Consider the following 18,899-nt stretch of genomic DNA (forward strand, 5'->3'; position numbering starts at 1 on the left):
CAAATAGATTACACTGCCTGGTAGATCTCTTCCTAACTATTTTGCTTGTTGCATCCTCGGAACTAGCAATTTTTCCAGTGATTTTCCTTTGGTAGCACCACCTAGACTTGGCTTGATCACTTTAGGCTTCCCTTAATAGCCTACATTTCCTTGATTACAGAGACCGGCATTTTCTAAGCAATAGATTTTAAGTTAACTGATCTATTGTTCCACATTTTGTCTCATTTCCTTCTTGAACAAAGGCTTCACTGTTTTCCAATCAACTGTTGGCTTCCAAAGTGAGTTTTGAAAAATGTTAATGGCTATAACATCTGTGTAGCTGATTTTCGTACTCTTGGATACTGGCAATTGCATCCAGGCAACATGCCTGTTTTTAGTTTTTCTAATACTTTAGTAGTTGTGATAGGAATTACGAGTTCTCAAAATCAGATATTATTTATGTGCCATGAAATTTATTGTTTTACAGCAACAGTACAGTGCAAAGGTAAAAATTGCTAAAAACTACAGGAATACTGCAAAAGAAAGGAGTAATGAACTACTGTTTGTTTTATTGACAATTCAAAAATTTTACGGTGGAGGGGAATCATTAAGTGGGAGTTTTCAGGCTCCTGTATCACCTCCCAATGGTAGTAAAGAGAAAAGGGCATATCCTAAATGGTGAGGTGTCTTTGTGATGGATTCCGCCTCTTTGAAGTACCACCTCTTGATGAGGTTGTCAGTGTGGGAAGGGTTGTGCCTACGACAGCAACCTCTCACGGTCTTATGCATTGGAGCCTTCATACCAAGCTGTTTATTTCCCCTTCATAGATGCTGCCTGGCCTCCTGAGTTCTTCCAGTACTGTTATGTTGTTCAAGATTTCCAGCATCTGCAGGGTCTTGTCTCCAGTCTTTCATGTCCTTTCACTTTTCCTCACATGCTTTGTATTACTGTTTTGTAATTGTCAAAGTTGTTTTGGGGGTTTGTAGACCATTCCAACTTGTGTCCTTCCCCTGCTTTTCGTTATTGCTATCAAGCTGATGTATAATGCTAGTCATTACTTGTACCTTGTTCATTGACACCTCACTGAAACATTGTTTAGTTAACAGCACTACCCTGCCTTCACTTTCTTTTGCATATTCTATTGGAATATTAATTATCTGGAATATGGAGTTCCTGTCCGGGAAACACTGCAACAGTGTTTCTATAATAGCTGTTAAATCAGCTCATTTATTTCTATTTATCTTGTTACAAATGTTGCATGCATTCAGATAACCAGCTATAAGCTTTGACTTTTCACTGTTTTTCTGTGACATGCTTGTGTTTGTATATCCCTTCAGTTTGATTATTCAATCTTTTATTACCCTGTGCTACTACTGTCTCATTGCTTTTAGATTTATTAAACTTCCTCTTACTCAAATCCTCTTCCCCAACCCAGCTCTGGCCAAGGATCTGTTTATAATCATACTTGTGCCATTGCCATTTGTCACAGTGCTGGTCTCAGTGGGTTCAAGTGAAGCTTTTTGAAACCAAAGAGCTCTTTCACCCCTCGTCCAGTGCCAGTCGCCTGTGAACCAGAACCCATTACTCTCACACCAGTCTTTCAGTCATCAGTCTACTTTCTATCTTGTTATCATTTGCCAATTTGCATGGGGCTGGGGAATAATATGAGATTATCACCCTTTGTGGCCCAGTTAATCAATTTTGCCCTGGACTATTTTTAATCCCTCATCAAAACACCACCTTGGCCTTAAGTACTTGATTCCTGCCTACGTGGGCCACAGTAACTTCGTCCCTTTCCCTCCCAGAAGATTGATACTAGGCAGGCAACACAGACTTCAATGCTCTGTGCTTGCTGCAAAGAACAATGTTTGTTCTCATTATTTTATCTTCGATGGCATTTTTCTATTCATGCCCCACTGAAGTTCCCCCTGTGGTTTTCTGAATGGTACATACATCCTTCCTACAGTTCCTACACTTGTCCAAATGGGGAACAGCAATGACTTGCCTGTTAAACTGGGGTAAAAGTGAAAACTCCTCCAGAGCTCCCAACTATTCCCAATGTAGTCGCATCCATATGTCCGACTGCTCATCAAATTTGAGGCAATCTCAGGCAATGTCCACTTTGAGGCTAATTGTGTCCAAGTAACACTCTCTCCCTCACAAATGTGAGGCAGTATCTGAAGCTCCGACTCCAGCTCAGCAACTCTGAGCCAAGGTCCTTGAGTGGCCAACATTTGATTTGAGTTTGGTCTGGAGGGGTCCACTGGTTTCCACAGGTTACAGCTTCAGCACATTAGAGCACCGCCATCTCTGTTCCATGTCATTATTTTAAACTTTTCACTGCCGAACATAACGGCATCAAGTTCATTATGACTGATGAGAAAATTTTTGTTTTGTGACAGCAGTACACTGCAAAACAGAAAAATTACTGTCACAAAACAAGTGCAAAACAGGAATAGTGAGATGGTGTTCAAAGGGTGATCGTACGCTCAGAAATTTGATGGTAGAGGGGAAGAACCTATTCCCAAAATGTTGAGTGTGGCTCCTGTACTTACTCCCCAGTAGCAATAGTGAGCAGAGGGCACGTCTCAGATGGCGAGATTCAACAGTGATGAATGCCACTTTCTTGAGGCACTGACTTTTGAAGTTGTCCTCAAAGGTGGAGAGAGTTTAGTCTGTGATGGGGCTGGCTTAGTCTGCAGCCTCTCTCGATTCTGCTCATTGTAGGCTCTATTCCAGCCGGTGATGCAACCAGTCAGAATTCTCTGTATAACTTTGCAAGAGTCTTTGCTAACATACCAAATGCTCTCAAACTTTTAACGAAGTACATATAGCCACTAGTATGCCTGCTTCATGATTGCATCAGTTTGATGGGCCCAAGATAGATATCTCAGATGTTGACACCCAAGAATTTGGAGCTGTTGACTCATCAGTGAGGACTGGTGTGTGTTCTCGTGACTTTCTCTTCCTGAAGTCTACAATCAATTCCTTGGTCTTGCTGTTGTTGAGTGGAAGGTTGTTGTTCTGACACCAGTCAGCCAGTTGATCCGTACTCTACCTTGTCATCTGAGATGAATCAGAGGCCCAGGGCACTTGTTTTGAAGTTTTCTAATCAGTAGTGAGGAGATGATGGTGCAGACTGTTGGCCTGTAATTGCTAAACAGCTGCCTTGCTGTTGTCCAGGTGCTCCAAAGCTGAGGGGTAGTGTAGATAAACGTGCCCATACTGGAGTCTGTGTCAGTCAGGAAAGACTGGGTAAAATATACATATCACCTACTTGTCCTTCGGTGATGTTGTACATTGGTGCTGACAGCCTAGCTCGCCCTTACTCTCTCCCTCAACCTCTTGGCCTCCCACTCTTTGGCTCAGCTTCCTGATCTTTATGCTCCCGTGCTGCTTCAGTTCACCTGAGCCTCAATGCAATATCGTGCATAATATGTGCTCTCAACTGCACTAATCATGATTTTGGTGTAGAGCCCTTTATTTAACATCGCATAGTTTGACACTGAGCTTTTTAATTGTTCTGCAAAGCTCTGCTGGCAGCAAGTGTGGAGAAATAGAAAATATTCCACTATTACAGCATCTTCCATAGCCTGCACTGTCTTGCAGTGTTAGGGCAAAGTACTTGTGTGTTTGTAATTTGAATAATAAGAGGTTAGGAAGTGTTCTATTTATTGGCAATGAAATGTTAGAACGAGAGTAAACGACAATTTATGAGAACTTGATCTGAGCCATTTAAAATCTTCTTGTTAGGCAATGATCTCTTCCAGAAAGATTGCCGAATCTAGTCAGAGGGTGCAAGTTTACATCAGCCGGGTAATGGAGGGCCTGGGAGAATTCAGGTAAGATCTGAAGGAACTGAGTAATTTTGCTCATGAGTACTACTGTGGTTTCCTACATGGCAAGTTATTAGAATTACTCTGCAAATATTTAGTAATGATTAATATAATCCACAAATAATATATTGAAGTCCAAATACCTAAATAGGTGTTTCCTGGCCCAAGTAAAAAGGAGATGACTTTACTTTCTGTCAGTTCTTAGAGATATAATTTAAAAGATTTGTCTCTTGAAACCCATGTCTAAAAGATGAGGAAAAAAATCACACTGTTTTTTATATATAGTTAAACACGTAATATGAATTATGCAAATGCACATTTAGAATTTAAGGTTGTTGGGCTGTATAGAAGCCTTACGTGGCACTGTAATTGAAAACTTATTTGTGATTTGGTTTAATCTTCCATCACCATTGTTAGTTGAATCTGAGCTAGCATGCAAAGACCTTGTGTTTTCAAATTTTCTATTTCAAATATTTATCCATTTCATGTTAACTGTTTCTGATTTAAGATTTCTATGCTCTGATAGCCTCTGTTTTGTTTTTAAATAATTTGTATTACCTAATAACAAAGAGAAAGAAATTGAACTTGGAAAATGAGAATTTGGAACCAATTGCTGCATGCTGTTGAGGCAAAGAGCGTATATGCATTTGAGAAGATTTTAGATAACTACAAGGAACAGGAGTATGAAATAAATTTTCAAATGGCTCATGTAAGCCAAGACACCTTCATGGATTTGTTGAATCAAATGGCACCTTTCTCCATTGTGAAATTCTGCCTTGCATTTTGCATCTTCGATCAAGTGGATGTACGCCATCGACCTATCAATTTGTTGATTGTTCAGACAGTCAGTGTCATCGTAGCTTTATTGTAACTCTGAATACTTCGAGCTCTTCAGAAAACCTCTGCTTCAAACTGGTTCACTTCCTGCTATCATACTAGAGAATCTCTCCTGCACCATTCTTTGATGTTGACCTTTATATACTATATTGATAAAGTGCAACAAAAAATCATGGATGCACTTTGAGATTGAATAAAAATAAATGTATAATTAAGAGGATAATGCGGAAGGAAATATAGAACATACAGGAAATCAGTGATGATTTTTTTAAAGGCAACATGGAGCATGATTGTACTATTTCCCTGAATCAGTGATGTCAAGTCCTGGGTTAGCTTGTTAAGTCATTGAATTTGGCAGTGCCCCTTGATATTAACTAGATGTTATTGTGGCATTTGTGTTTAAGAAAAAAGGCATTAGTTAATTCAGCATTGAAACAATGGGAAATAACATTGAATATGTTGACCAATCTCTGCTGACCCCTTCATCTTTGGTTAGGGGTGGGAAATGGGAACAGTACAAGTACACCAGAGTAAACCAGAGGGGTTGAGAAGAGGCAGAGAGAGCCCCAATGCTATGGAGTCCTTTGGCTTATTGCTGACCTTGGAAATACGTCACAACTTTATTTGGAGCAATAGTTCCAATGAGCTCATGAAAACCTGGCAGACTAAAACAGATCTTGCCCACCTATTGTTCTCTTCAGAAGCCACATGCTTATTTTTGATGGTGTTGGCAACTCTATGGATGTCATTCCTCATGTTTCAGGGCTTTTCACTGCTCTATTCTCCAACTAAAGATGAACGATAATTTAACCAATATTTGGAGTAGCTTGTTGCATTCTATGGGAGTGTTTTTCAGCTCTTTTATGCAAATAATGTGCTGCATTAACCAATCAATTCACCTGCTAGATCCACTGATAATAATGAGGTGCACAAGATTTCCAGTGATGGAATCTGATTGTTGCCCCATTGATAAGTTCTCCAGTTTGTAGCCTGGTGCTTATTTAAGAGTAGAGATAGCAGCACTACTTCTATCTGCAAGAGGGTTATGAAAATAAAAAAAAGCTTCATTTGTCTATTAATATAACTGAGAGGATCCCGTATTTTTAAGCAACCTTCTCCACCATTGAAAGCTGTGTACAAATGCAGAGATCTTGCTGTTTGCGCACCCTTTATTAATGCCATTTGTTTACAATTTGTTATCTTCCCATCCAGTTGAATCATCCTTTTCATAATTTGCGGTTCCATGTTAAATTTCATCTGTAGAGTTTGCCTACTTCAGAGTACATTTCTTGACATGAGATGATGCAGCTTCGTGCTATAGAAAATCATGACGCAGCCCACTTTCTAAATGTAGCTGACCTCTTTCCCCCCCGCCACCCCACCTCAGGTGCACGGTACGCCTGTAAATTAGTGTCTCTGCCATTGCAGGAAGCTTTACTGTGGTGTTAAGTCATTGTTACTTAGAGATACAGTACATTGAGTACTTTACCTGGCCCAATGGGTCTGCACTGCCGACACCCAATTACACTCGTGACCAATATGAACCTGTACATTTTTGGAATGTGGGAGGAAACCAGATCGCCTGGAGGAAACTCATGAGATCACGGGAAGAATGTCGAAATGCTGTAAAGACAGTGGTGGGATTGAAGCTGTGGTAACATTACACAAACTGCTATGTTACCGTGCCCATTTTTTTTAGATTATGAAGATATGTAGTCCTCTTTTATTGTCATTTAGTAATGCATGCATTAAGAAATGATACATTATTTCCTCCAGTGTCATATCACAAAACACGGGACAGACCAAGACTGAAAAAACTGACAAAACGACATAATTATAACATATAGTTACAACAGTGCAACAATACCATAACTTGATGAAGAAGTCCATGAGCACAGTAAAGTTCAAGGTCTCTCAAATGTCCCACATCTTCCGAAGACGGGAGAAGGAAGGAAAACGCTCCCTGCCATGCCAACCACAATCCGACTCTGAGTCATCTGAAAACTTCGAGCTCTAATCAGCTCTCTGACACCGAGTACTGAGCGCCATCTCTGTCTGAACGGTTCAACCTCCTTCTCGGTCGCCAAAAGCAGGCAAGGCCGGGGATTTTGAGGCTACCCTCCGAAAGATTCCCGACCACACAGTAACGACAGCAGTGAACGAGCGTTTCAGAAATTTCTCCAGATGTTCCTCTGTGCTTTCACATCCATGCTCCATCAAATCAGAATTGTCCACGGCCCCTATTTAACAGATACGATATCATTTTTCACTGAAGGGTTGCGCACACACAGGCGCACCGCCATCTTCTCCTACCATTCATACCATTACATAGTTCAGTTACCTGAATGTTTTCCACCAATTTCTACTCCACAGCTGTTTAAACTTTGACATCATTCTTTTAGACCTTAAACCAAATATAACTGTTTCTCTCTTTTTTTTTGCTTCAGACTTGCAAATGTTTCTGAATCTGCGCATTCCTGTCCCTCTATGCCTACTGTTTCAATATGACATCTTCATGTCTGGGCAATGCCTACATCAGGCACTTGAACAGCTTAAGCAATTCCTAATATATCTTTATCATTAAGTGCTTTAGTTCATGCTGATTAACATAATACCTGAATCAGAATGTAAAAGGTATTTGCCTTTTGTTCCCACTCTGCCATTTAAAAATATTGTGGCTGATCTTGTATCTCCCCACCACCTTTCTCTTTACCATCAAGTCTTTTCTGGTCAAGGTGACACCGAGCTGCGCTCTCCATTGAGGTTGTGGCTCAGATTTAGGTGTTAGGTTCGTAGAGGTGGTTTTGAGGATAGAGAGGGGAGTTAGGGATCAGTTTAGGGATAGGAATGTGCAGAGTTAGAAGTCAGACTGGAGTCAAGACCTCCTGGGGTTGGTGGACTGTGTGGGTGGGTGAGAGGGTGGAATCGGGCTTGTTTTGCTGTTTTTCTTCAGTGGTGTTCTGCCGAGCATTGTGGGCATATATGTTGGTGCCTTAGTTTGTGTTGGTTGCTAATACAAGCAACATATTTCACTGTATCTTTTGATGTACATGTGACAAAAAAAAAATCTGAATCTGATGCCCATCAACTTCCCTCAATATAAAAACTGCTTTAACTACAAAAATAAACAGTCAGAAAAATTGTGAAAAGACTAACAGAATACAAAATGATATTTGGACCACAGCAAGTAGTCTATTTTTAATTCTATTGTGTGAAAGTAAACTTCTCTGATCAAGTAATGCATGTATTTGATGTATAAGTAATGTATGGCAAGAAAACGCTGATGTTTATAATTGTTTCTGCTTTTCAGGACCACAATATACAATCTTTACTCTGCACCAAGGATCATTGACCCCGCTTGGCTTACCATGATGTTTAATACATCAGAAAAGAAAAAGCTGTGTCATCGTTTTGTCAGAGATTTTACCTTGCTGATAGAGCAATTAACTAAGAATCAGTATGTATACATTCTCTTAAATATTAAAATTGACATTTCTCTCATGTCAAAGTATCACAAAGTTGTTTATACAATGTTAGACGGCTGCAGATAAATTGTGTATTGACCTTAGGTGTGTTCACTCAGACACTGGGCTGAAATGTTCTTTTGCCACTGAGTCTGCAGAGAACCTATGCCAAAGCCATCCTCATTGTTAGACTTGTCTCTGATTTCTGTGTTCCTATGTGAGGGGTAGAAACCCGAGGTGACTGGAGGTCACATGCTGATGCATCTGTCCTCTGGACTCACCACTGTAGGTCAGAGATTTTTTTGTTTTTTTTTAAAGTCTATTAGCACAATGCTTTGTAATTGTCAAAGGTGTTTGATCGCAGCAAGAGAGTCATTCTAAAGCTGGTCCTCAGGATTCCCACCGAAGGTCTGGTTGAGTGCTTTGCTTTGCAAGATGGATGGATGAGAATATCAGAAGCTCAATGTGGCAACAGAAAACAAACCTGGGATCGAGCAAAATGGCCTGTTGTCATCTACCTCTTCATTTTGGTACTTTGATCCATTGGTCACATAGTTACAAAGATAGTTTCATCCAAAGTGTTATCCAAAGTGGTCTGGATACCAACCGTGTGCATTCTAAGACTTTTGATTCTCTCTAACTGTGGCATTTCTGTTTTTCCATAATCTAAATTTGAGTAGGAGTCAGTCAGTTAGCTAATAACATCTCTCCACCATTTTGGCATTTAGAGCAGCTCTTTTCACTTATTGTTTAACAGCATTTTTTAATTCTCTTTATTAAACCTGCTTGCATTTGTAACCTGAGGCAGTACTTACTACATTTTCTCAGTGTGTATCTTTTCTTCATATTGTGGTTCCATAATCAGAAAAAAATGAGCCTTCATATCGCCTTTAAATTACTGATTTAAAAAAAAGATTAGTTCTTCCTATAATTTTCATTCAGTTGGGCTGCTCATTGTCTAGTGAGTTGTGGGAAGGAGCTGATTAGTGACAGATACAGAGGGTGCTGTGTACAAGAAATGATCTGTAGGGGAAGTGATAGAGGTAGTTGAAATTACACATTTTAAAGACATATGGACAAGGATAGGAAAGATTTAAAGGGATATTAGCCACACGCAGCCTAGCTTAGCTAGCACTTTGATCAGCTTCAATGCATTGTGCCAAAGGGCATTTTTCATGCTCATTCCTGAAAGTGGGAATGACCAACTTAGGTGCTGATCAATACAACTTATTACAATTTGGTAGTCATTTGCATTTTAAAAACTGTTTTTAAAGGTGTATAACAACAGTGAGCAGTCAAAAGGACACTAAGGTGGTCCAGGTATGGAACCTTGGGATCCACTGTCTAAGGCCTAGTAGTCACTCACGGACTGATTTGCTTTGTAGGACAATGGCAATAGTGAGGCTCTAAATTCTTTTGGACTTGCAAAAGCTGCAGCCGAGGCATTTGCACAGGCTCAGGAAGCAGCCCACATTTTGTGACGTGCCTATTTCATCAGTATTCAAAATTTGAGGTGGTCTTGAAACTGTTGGTAAGCCAGGTTTTTCTCCAATTTCAGGTTCCTTTCAGCTTTGCTGACAGCTGTGCTCACATATCACCTGGCCTGGGTGCCCACAGTTATGCCAAATGACCTTCCGCCTATAAAAACATTTCATGAGAAACACGCATCACAGAATGTGAATTTACTGGGTAAATCACATCCATACAATCCTCTCTGGGCTCAACTTGGTAAGTATGGCTCACTTCTTCAAGAATATTCCCTTTGCCTTAGCTATGTCTCCCCAATACCTCAATCTTAAAACAAGCGCGGTTTCTCTTTTACCCCCAATTCTCGTGAAAGGTCTTCATGTTGGAGCTATTAACTCCATTTCTTTTTCAACTAATGCTGCCAGATTTGCTGAATGACTTTCTGTTTTTATTACAGATTTCCAACTTCCATAGCTTTAATGTTTTCAGTTAGAAATTTCCAGTTTTGTTTGGAAGCATCAAGTATGCAACCAGATTTTGGAGTTTTTCTTGAGAGTTGCTGATTTCAAAATCTTGAGTCTGCATTAGGAAATTGGAATTATGGCTTGCTTTTCAGTTAGCTGCAATAAGCTCTGAAAGTAGCAGGTGCAGCATTGCTGCTTCATATACAACATAAATTTGAGAGTAGTTGGTATTGGTTAGAACAAGTGCAGCATAAAGTGATGGATTAAATCCTGAAGGCACGTAGAATTGTGGTATTCATGCATCACGTCTGTTTCATCAAGTTATCCTATTCCTTGGCTTTTCCAGTTTTTTCTTGTGTAGCTCATTAATCAGATTCCCTTTTGTAAACCTTGCACCACCCATTTGTCATGAATTCTGAATCACAACAACTCCTATACAAAATGATTTTTACCTTTTGTATTATCCATATCCAATCTGAATATGTAGTAGTCACTGTCCATAAGGATGACCCTGGTCCCATGACTCCAGTTCAGTCTCTGACAAATGCTGGACAAAGAAATGCTAGAGCTAGAAAAACTCATGCTCTCTGGAAAGATCAAGCAGAGCAAACCTAGAGGAAGACCTCGGCTTATGTACATCAAAAGACTAGCCAGGTGGTTACACATCAAGGAAATGGAAGTCATCCAAAGAACGAAGGATAGATCTATATGGAAAACCATGGTCACCAACGTCCGCATCAGATATGGTACCTAGACAGACAAACATCATACATGTCTTTTGAAATATATTTGGCCCATATTCTTCTAAATCTTTCCTATTTATGTACCTGTCCATATGTCTTTCATGTTGTAATTGTACTTCTACCACTTCCTCTGCACCAACCTCTGAATTTTAAAAAGTTGCTCTTCTGGTCCCTTCAGGCATTCACATGTTTGACAGTATGAATCAAAGCGCATTGCAAAGTGGACCTGGGAAGGTTCGCTTAATGAAAAGAACAGTGGGATTGAGTGAAACAGGAGCAGAGACAGAAATACTGGTCTGTGTATAGGAATTACTTTTAAATGAGCAGTGCCCAGTATCTTAAATCTGCACTCATTTAGTGCTTTTCCAAGATTGCAAAGAAGTGGGATTTTCTCTAGTCCTTTTCCTATCTTGGGCACAAGCCTCCATAATATCCAGGACATCTTCAAGGTGTGATGCCTCAAAAAGGCGGCATCCATCATTAAGGACCCTCATCAAACAGGACATGTCGTCTTCTCGTTGTTACCGTGAGGAAGGAGGTACACACACTCAATGTTTCAAGAACAGCTTCTTCCCCTCTACCGTCTAATTTCTAAATGGATATTGAACCCACGAACACTACCTCACTATATTCATTTTTGCACAACTTATTTAATAACACAACATATGCCGGTGATACTAAACCTGATTCTGATCCTTCACAGCCATCAAAATATTGTCAATTATGCAAGCTGCACAGTAACAAATGATCTATAAGCATTAATAAAGTAAATGAACTGTAACATGTTTACTTGAGGGATAAATGTAGGTTGGAACACTTCCTTGTGCATCTTGGTGCCTAACATGTTTGTTTTTTTAAATGGCGTTTTTAAAGTATTTAAGAAGTTTTGTTTAGCTTTTAAAAACTGTTAATACTTTTTTTCTCTTTTTTTAAGGCGATTTATATGGAGCAATTGGCTCACCAGTGAGGCTCACCAAAACTGTGGTAGTTGGGAAGCGTGGAGAACTCGTTCAGCAACTACTTTATGTCCTTAGTTACTTCATACGATGCTCAGATCTTCAGGAGAATGAGATGCTATGGAACAGCAAGCTCTTGGAAAGTGAGACTGCCCAATCAGGAGCCGTGATCAGCACTATACTGGAGAAGGGAGAAGTGGAAGAATCTGAATATGTAGTAGTTACTGTCCATAAGGATGACCCTGGTCCCAAGACTCCAGTTCAGTCTCTGACAAATGCTGGACAAAGAAATGCTGTAATAAAAGACAAGCACACTAGTGTAGATTTAGGTCTCAGACCTAGCAGCAGTGGAAATAGTGGAAATACTGAACTTGATACGTGTGAGAGCCAGACCTCTGGACAGTGCTGTAGAGTACCTTCAGCTGAAGATGAAACCAATCTGGACAATACTGTCAGTTTAAGAGCGATTGCGGTGCCAGTTCAGGAAACCAAGGTGCAGTCAGTGAGAGATACGGTTGCGTGTAATGATGAGGTACACACACTTGGGCATGAGGCAGTTGGGCAGGTTAAAAATTCTGATTTGATGCCATTAGGCACAGTTAAGTTGGCGCCAGCAAAAAAATCTCCAGATTCCAGTGCCAGTACGGGCATAAATTGTCCAGAAAGGCCCCTTCAGAGGAGCCCACTCCTACAAGACAGAGTGATGTTTCAACTTGGCTGCTCTTTTTCACCTGATTCAGACATTGACACTAGAAGGAAGGTGGTGGAGCGAAATATTGAACATCAAGATGGAGAAAACAGTACTGATGTTCCCATACCAAATGATACTGCTTTGTCAGAAATTGATGGTTTCCGTCAACCTGTTGTGGACCAGCTAGAAGTAACTGAAGTTGCAGAAAGGGTGGAGGCAAAGAGGCAGCATCACCTTTCAAGGGTTCCTTGTGAAAAAAGTATCTTGGAATGTTTCACTGAGGACAATAGTATTGAATCAAGTACACTAAGAGAACGAACCACCAGGGTTGCTTGCAGCAACAAAACAGATGCAGCGGCTGAATCCTCTGTACCAAGTGGGCAAAATGATAAAGAAATGGTTGAAACAATGAGGACTTGTAACATGAAAACTACTTCTGTTATGGTTATCTCTAGTTCTGGTGATCAGGACTGTCAAGACAGAATCATTCCCAACATCCCCTATGGGGAAAAAGAGGATTCTGGGAAGAAATCTACACTACGGATAGATGGTGACATTCCTCGAAATGAAAGTTCTGACAGTGCCCTTGGAGACAGTGATGATGAAGAGGGATCCCATAATCCATCGAAACAAGGACTTGAATGTTGTAATGAGACACAAGCTCGGGTGGCAAAGTTTGAACTTCCTGCACCAAGGTAAGATCATTAATGGAGTGAAAAGTTCTTTCAGTGGACAATGAAAAATAATATTGAAAGAGTATTTTCCTAGAGATGCTGCCTGGCCCGCTGCGTTCACCAGCAACTTTGATGTGTGTTGCTTGAATTTCCAGCATCTGCAGTATTCCTGTTGTTTGCGTTTTATTGAAAGAGTATACGTTGTTTTGAAATGATTATGAATAGGAATTTTGTTTGTGCAACATAGCCATTGAGTCTACAAAACTACCTGGTTGAACCTAACTAGAGCAAAACCAGAAATAGTCCCTGCTGACTACCTCGTGGTATTGTTTGTTTTTGTTTAAAATTTCCAGCATTCTCAATTTATTTTGATTTCCACCTAATTAACTTAATTGAAGTTGCTTGTGATGTGACCTCTTCTAAATTCCTCTGCCACAAGGTGAATAATGTCTAGGCCTTCCCATAAGTGAGATTGTCATTTCTGTTGCCAGACTTCGTATACCTGCCCTTCCCACATATCTCTTCAATAGGTACATTTAATTTCAGAGTGAAATTCTTTTTCTTCGCAAACACCCACAATATCAGAGGAATACCCCAAAGAATGAATGACAGTTAAAACATTAGAACCCCAAAGCTCCCCCCAGCTCCCCCTCCCACACACAAGCAGCAGCAAGGCAACAACTACCCCCCCCCAACCAGCAAAACAGCATCTGCACCCCCCAGCGAGCACTCAAGCCTGCAGCAAAGCATCAATAAAGACACAGACTTGCTCACCTGGTCACTCAACATACAATTATATTATTTAACAAAGCATTCATTGATCTCAGATTAAAATTGTATATTTTCATAAAATAAATTGCTGTTTATTAAGAGAATTAATTCCAAACTTCACAAGCCTTGGTCTGTAGAATTGCTTCTAATTTCTTTCCTCAGAAGTTTGCCTCTGATTACACTGGACAACAAAGATTTTGCTTCATGAATACTTTTGGGTCTGTCTTAAGGATTTTGGGCTGCTGATCATGAAAATCACCATGAGATTTCCCTATCACACACTTTTTTTTGGTATCACCTGTATTTGTTACTTGAATTTATAATTCAAGTCAATTGAAACATTGCCCGCGATGTAAGCTGAGAAGTTTTCTATCTTGCCCAGGCAAGCCTGGGCATGCTTTGGGTTGCCAGCATGACCCACAGCAATAGCAGCTTTTTATTGATTCCTCGGTGTTAAGCCTGAAAGCTGTTTTGCTACACAATGGCACCGTCCACCTTTCAATATCAATCGACTTTGCAGTACACATGAAAGATAACTACTGAAATTTGAAATCTTGTTGAAACATTTACAGTACTGCAACTATAACTGCAACATCTGTGGTGATCTGAAAGTAGTAACGCTGCTACTAGGAATGCAGCTCAGATACACCAAGTATTTCTGTTTCATTTGCGAATGGGACAACCGTGCTAAAGAATCTCATTACATTAAAGAGGATTGACCACTCCGTAAGCAGTTGATTCCAGGGCTGAGAAATGTGGCTGATAAGCCACTTGTAGATCCAATAAAGATATTTTTGCCTCCTTTTCATATAAAACTGGGGCTGATGAAAAATTTTGTGAAAGCGATATACAAGGAAGGTGAAGAATTTTGATATTTGAAGCAAATGTTTTCCAGAATAACTGATGCCAAGATTACAGAAGGCATTTTTGTTGGTCCATAAATCAAATGGGTCATCAATGACGGGCAGTTCGAAGAACTTCCAGTGGGACTGGATGAAGGCATTTATGAATGTTGCTGAAAATTTTCTTCACAGCTGTAGAGCACCAAACCACATACAGCTGGTTGACAACATGTTTCAAGCATACAAAACCATTAAGGGCAACATGTCACTAAAGATTCATTTTCTGCATTCCCATTTAGACTTCTTCCCTGCAAATCTTGACACTGTCATTGACGAACATGGTGAAAGGTTTCATCAGGAAATTGTGGTCATGGAGAAATGGTATCAGGGCAACTGGAATTCATCAATCCTGGCTCATTATTGTTGGACACTTAAGTGAGAAGCCTCAGATACTGAATACAAAAGAAAATCATCAGTATAACATTTTTAGCTTAATTTAACTATTACAAAGCATCAGCACCATTATGCAATTAAATGCATTAAAAGTTAATAACATGCAATAGAAGTTGATTTCTTGTTTCTCTAAATTCCTATGTGAATGTGTAAACATTTCTGCGGAAGCAACACTTTAGAAAAAATTTGCTGTCCAATGTTATTTGTGGCTTGGGTCAAGAATTTTTTCTGACCAGAAATAGCTTTACTTTAGCTTAACAGTACCACTTCAAATTTTGAAATATTTGATAAGATCACTTGATCTTCAAAGTCATTGGGATTCCACATTTTTGAATTGCACTCCCTTCAGGCCAGTGTGTCCTTCTGAATGGAGTGTGGGGAAAATAAGATATTTGATAGTTCGCATGAACCCAGTGGCTCAAAAGGCCTGTTTCAGTAACATATAAAATGTGATGTCCTAGTGTGCTCCAGCAAGGATTTCATGCTGCCTGTCTGAATACTGATTCTGATCAGAATTCCGATTCTGATCAGAATTCCAACGCTTTTATTCTGATCGTGAAATATTGAGATCGTATTTCTATTGAACTTCTGAATATATATTTTTTTGCCCTTCCTGGCATTTTAATGATTTGTGTACATGGACCATGAAGTTATTTTCAGTCTTAATATGGTCCTTTTCCGAAAGTATTTTCGTGCATCACTTATGGTTCTAAATGAACGCCGCTGCTCTGCCCTGCATTGAAATTGACAGCTGTTGCAATGTTTTCATTTGATTAAAATGTAAAGCTCAAAATGGGCTGCTGAATGTTTTGTGCTTTATTCAATCATTAGCCCAAAATTACTACTCTAATTCAATCAGTATAACCTCGTAATCCCTGAAAACTAATATGGCTATCCGTAAGCACACCTATACTAGTTTATCAACTACATCATGCAATCATGATACATGTTATTACCAAACTATGGAGAAATTTCTTCTGATTTCTAAGCTTAATTTATTACTAGTTGCCTTAGTGTCAGTGGGGTCTCTGTCTGCCAGGGTGCCTCTCTGAACTAACATTATGTGCTAACTTTAAACACTAGGGTGAAAACCATTTGTCCCTGAAGATTGATCTTGCATGAATATCATTGTTTTCTTTATAATTAATTTGTGCATTAATCATGGTGAGTCCTCATTACTGATTCAATATTAAGCACCTAGATATAGACAGTGGCCATTTTATTAGGAATACCTATACGTTAATGCTAATATCTAATCAGCAACAACTCGATGCAAACAGCATGCAGACATTGTCAAAAAGTTCCGTTGCTGTTCATTAGAATGGGGAAGAAATGAGATGCAAGTAATTTTGACCATGCAGGGATTGTTGGTGCCAAATTTGAGTCGGGTTGATTTAAGTATCTCAGACACTGCTAATTTCTTAGGAATTTTCAAGCACAACAGTCTCTAGAGTTTAGAGGATGGTGTGGAAAAACAAAAAACATTCAGTGGGCAGCTGTTCTATGGATGAAAACACCTTGTTAATGACAGAGGTCAGAGGAGAATGGCCAGACTGGTTCAAACTAACAGGATGGTGGCAGTACTTCAAATAACCATGTGTTTTAATAGTGGTGTGCAGAAGAGCATCTCTGAACACACAACACATTGGATCTTGAAGTGGATGGGCTACAGCAGCAGATCATGAACATACACTTGGTGACTACTTTATTAAGTGCAGGATGCTCCCAATAAGGTAGCCACTGAGTGTATATTAAGACCATAAGATATAGGAGTAGAATTAGGCCCATTGAGTCTGCTCTACCATTTCATCATGATTGATCCATTTTTCCTCTTGGCCCCAATCTCCTGCCTTCTGTCCATAACCCATAATGCCCTGACCAATCAAGAATTTTTCAACCTCTGCCTTAAATATACATAAAGATTTGGCCTCCACAGCTGCCTGTGGCAACAAATTCCACAGATTCATTACTTTCTGGATAATGAGGTTCCTCCTCTGTGTTCTAAAAGGATGCCCTTCTATTGAGGCCATGGCCTCTGGTCTTAGATTCTCCCACCAGAGGAAATATCCTCTCCAAATCCACTCTTTCAAGGCCTTTCACTATTCAAGAGGCTTCAGTGAGGCCACCTCTCATTCTTCTGAATTCCAGTGAATACACACACAGAGTCATCAAATGCTCTTCATATGACAAGCCATTCAAACCTGGAATCATTTATGTGAATCTCCTTTGAACCCTCTCCAGTTTCAGCACGTCCTTCCACAATATTCTTAAGTGAAGCCTCACCAGTGCTTTATAAAATTTCAATATTACATTCTGGCTTTTATATTGTAGTCTTCTTGAAAGGAATGCTGACATTATATTTGCCTTCCTCACCAGACTCAATCTGCAAATTAACCTTTAGGGAATCCTGCACAAGGACTCCCAAGTCCCTTTGTGCTTCAGATTTTTATATTTTCTCCCCATTTAGAGACTAGTCAACCCTATCATTTCTTCTAACAAAGTGCATGACCATACACTTCCTGATACTGTATTCCATCTGCCACTTCTTTGCCCATTCTCTGAATCTGTCTAAATCCTTCTGTAGTCTCTCTTCTTCCTCAAAGCTACCTGCCCCTTCACCTATCTTCGTATCAGCTGCAAACTTTGCAATAAAGCCTTCAATTCCATCATCCAAATCATTGACATGTAACGTAAAAAGAATCGGTCCCAACACAGACCTCTGTGGAACACCACTAGTCACCAGTAGCCAACCGGAAAAGGCTCCTTTTATTCCCACTCTTTGCCTCCTGCCAATCAGCCACAGCTTTATCCATGCTAGAATCTTTCCTGTAATACCATGGGCTTGTAGCTTGTTAAATAGCCTTGTGTGGTATCTTGTCAAAGGACTTCTGATAATCCAAATACACAACATCAACCAATTCTTCTTTGTCTATCCCACTTGTTATTTCTTCAAAGAATTCCAACAGATTTGTCAGGCAAGATTTTCCCTTGAAGAAACCATGCTGACTATGGCCTATTTTATCATGTGCCTCCAAGTACCCCGAAGCCCCATCCATGACAATCAACTCCAACATCTCCCCAATCACTGAAGTCAGAGTGACTGGTATGTTATGAAGAGTGGAGTGACATTTGCAATTTTCCAGTCTTCTGGGATTCTAGTGATTCTTGAAAGGTTATTACTATTGCCTCTGCAATCCTTCAGCCACCTCTTTCAGAACCCTGGGGTATGTACCATCTGGTCCAGGTGACTTATCTACCTTCAGACCTTTCTGTTTCCTAAGAACCTTCTCTCTGGTAATGGTAAATTCACACACGTCATGACCCCTGACACCTGGAACTTCCACCATACTGCTAGTGTCTTCCTCAGTGAAGACTGATGCAAAATACTTAGTTTGCCCGCCATTTGTCTGCCCAGTAGATTATCGGCACCCAATTGCCCCCATTGAGAACATCTATCATAATTGCTGCCTGGGCAGGGCGAAAACCATTATCAGGGATGCATCTCACCCTAACCATGGACTTTTTACTCTCTTCCCATCTGGTAGGCGCTACAGGAGCCTCTGCTCCCACACCAGCAGGCACAGGAAGAGCTTCTTCCCTGAGGCTGTGACACTGCTGAGCCTCTCATCACAGCGCTAAGCAGTATTGCATCTGTATTGTACTCTCTCAGTACTTTTATGTTTTTGTGCTGTAGCACTTCTTTAATTTGCTGTTATTTTGT

General features: G+C 40.1%; 1 protein-coding gene across 3 annotated transcripts in view; it reads left to right on the plus strand.

Annotated features, from left to right (window-relative positions):
* The window catches only part of LOC134345564 (folliculin-interacting protein 2-like), an 86,182-nt gene that overhangs the window by 53,620 nt on the left and 13,663 nt on the right, over positions 1 to 18,899 (plus strand). For all 3 annotated transcript variants that reach the window (XM_063046410.1, XM_063046412.1, XM_063046411.1), the window contains 4 exons: positions 3,734 to 3,822; positions 7,964 to 8,110; positions 9,676 to 9,845; positions 11,726 to 13,133. In XM_063046410.1, coding sequence (XP_062902480.1) covers positions 3,734 to 3,822; positions 7,964 to 8,110; positions 9,676 to 9,845; positions 11,726 to 13,133 — 1,814 coding nt within the window. The remainder of the gene's footprint in view (positions 1 to 3,733; positions 3,823 to 7,963; positions 8,111 to 9,675; positions 9,846 to 11,725; positions 13,134 to 18,899) is intronic.

This window comes from Mobula hypostoma, chromosome 4 (assembly GCF_963921235.1).
Source record: "Mobula hypostoma chromosome 4, sMobHyp1.1, whole genome shotgun sequence".
Lineage (NCBI taxonomy): Eukaryota > Metazoa > Chordata > Chondrichthyes > Myliobatiformes > Myliobatidae > Mobula > Mobula hypostoma.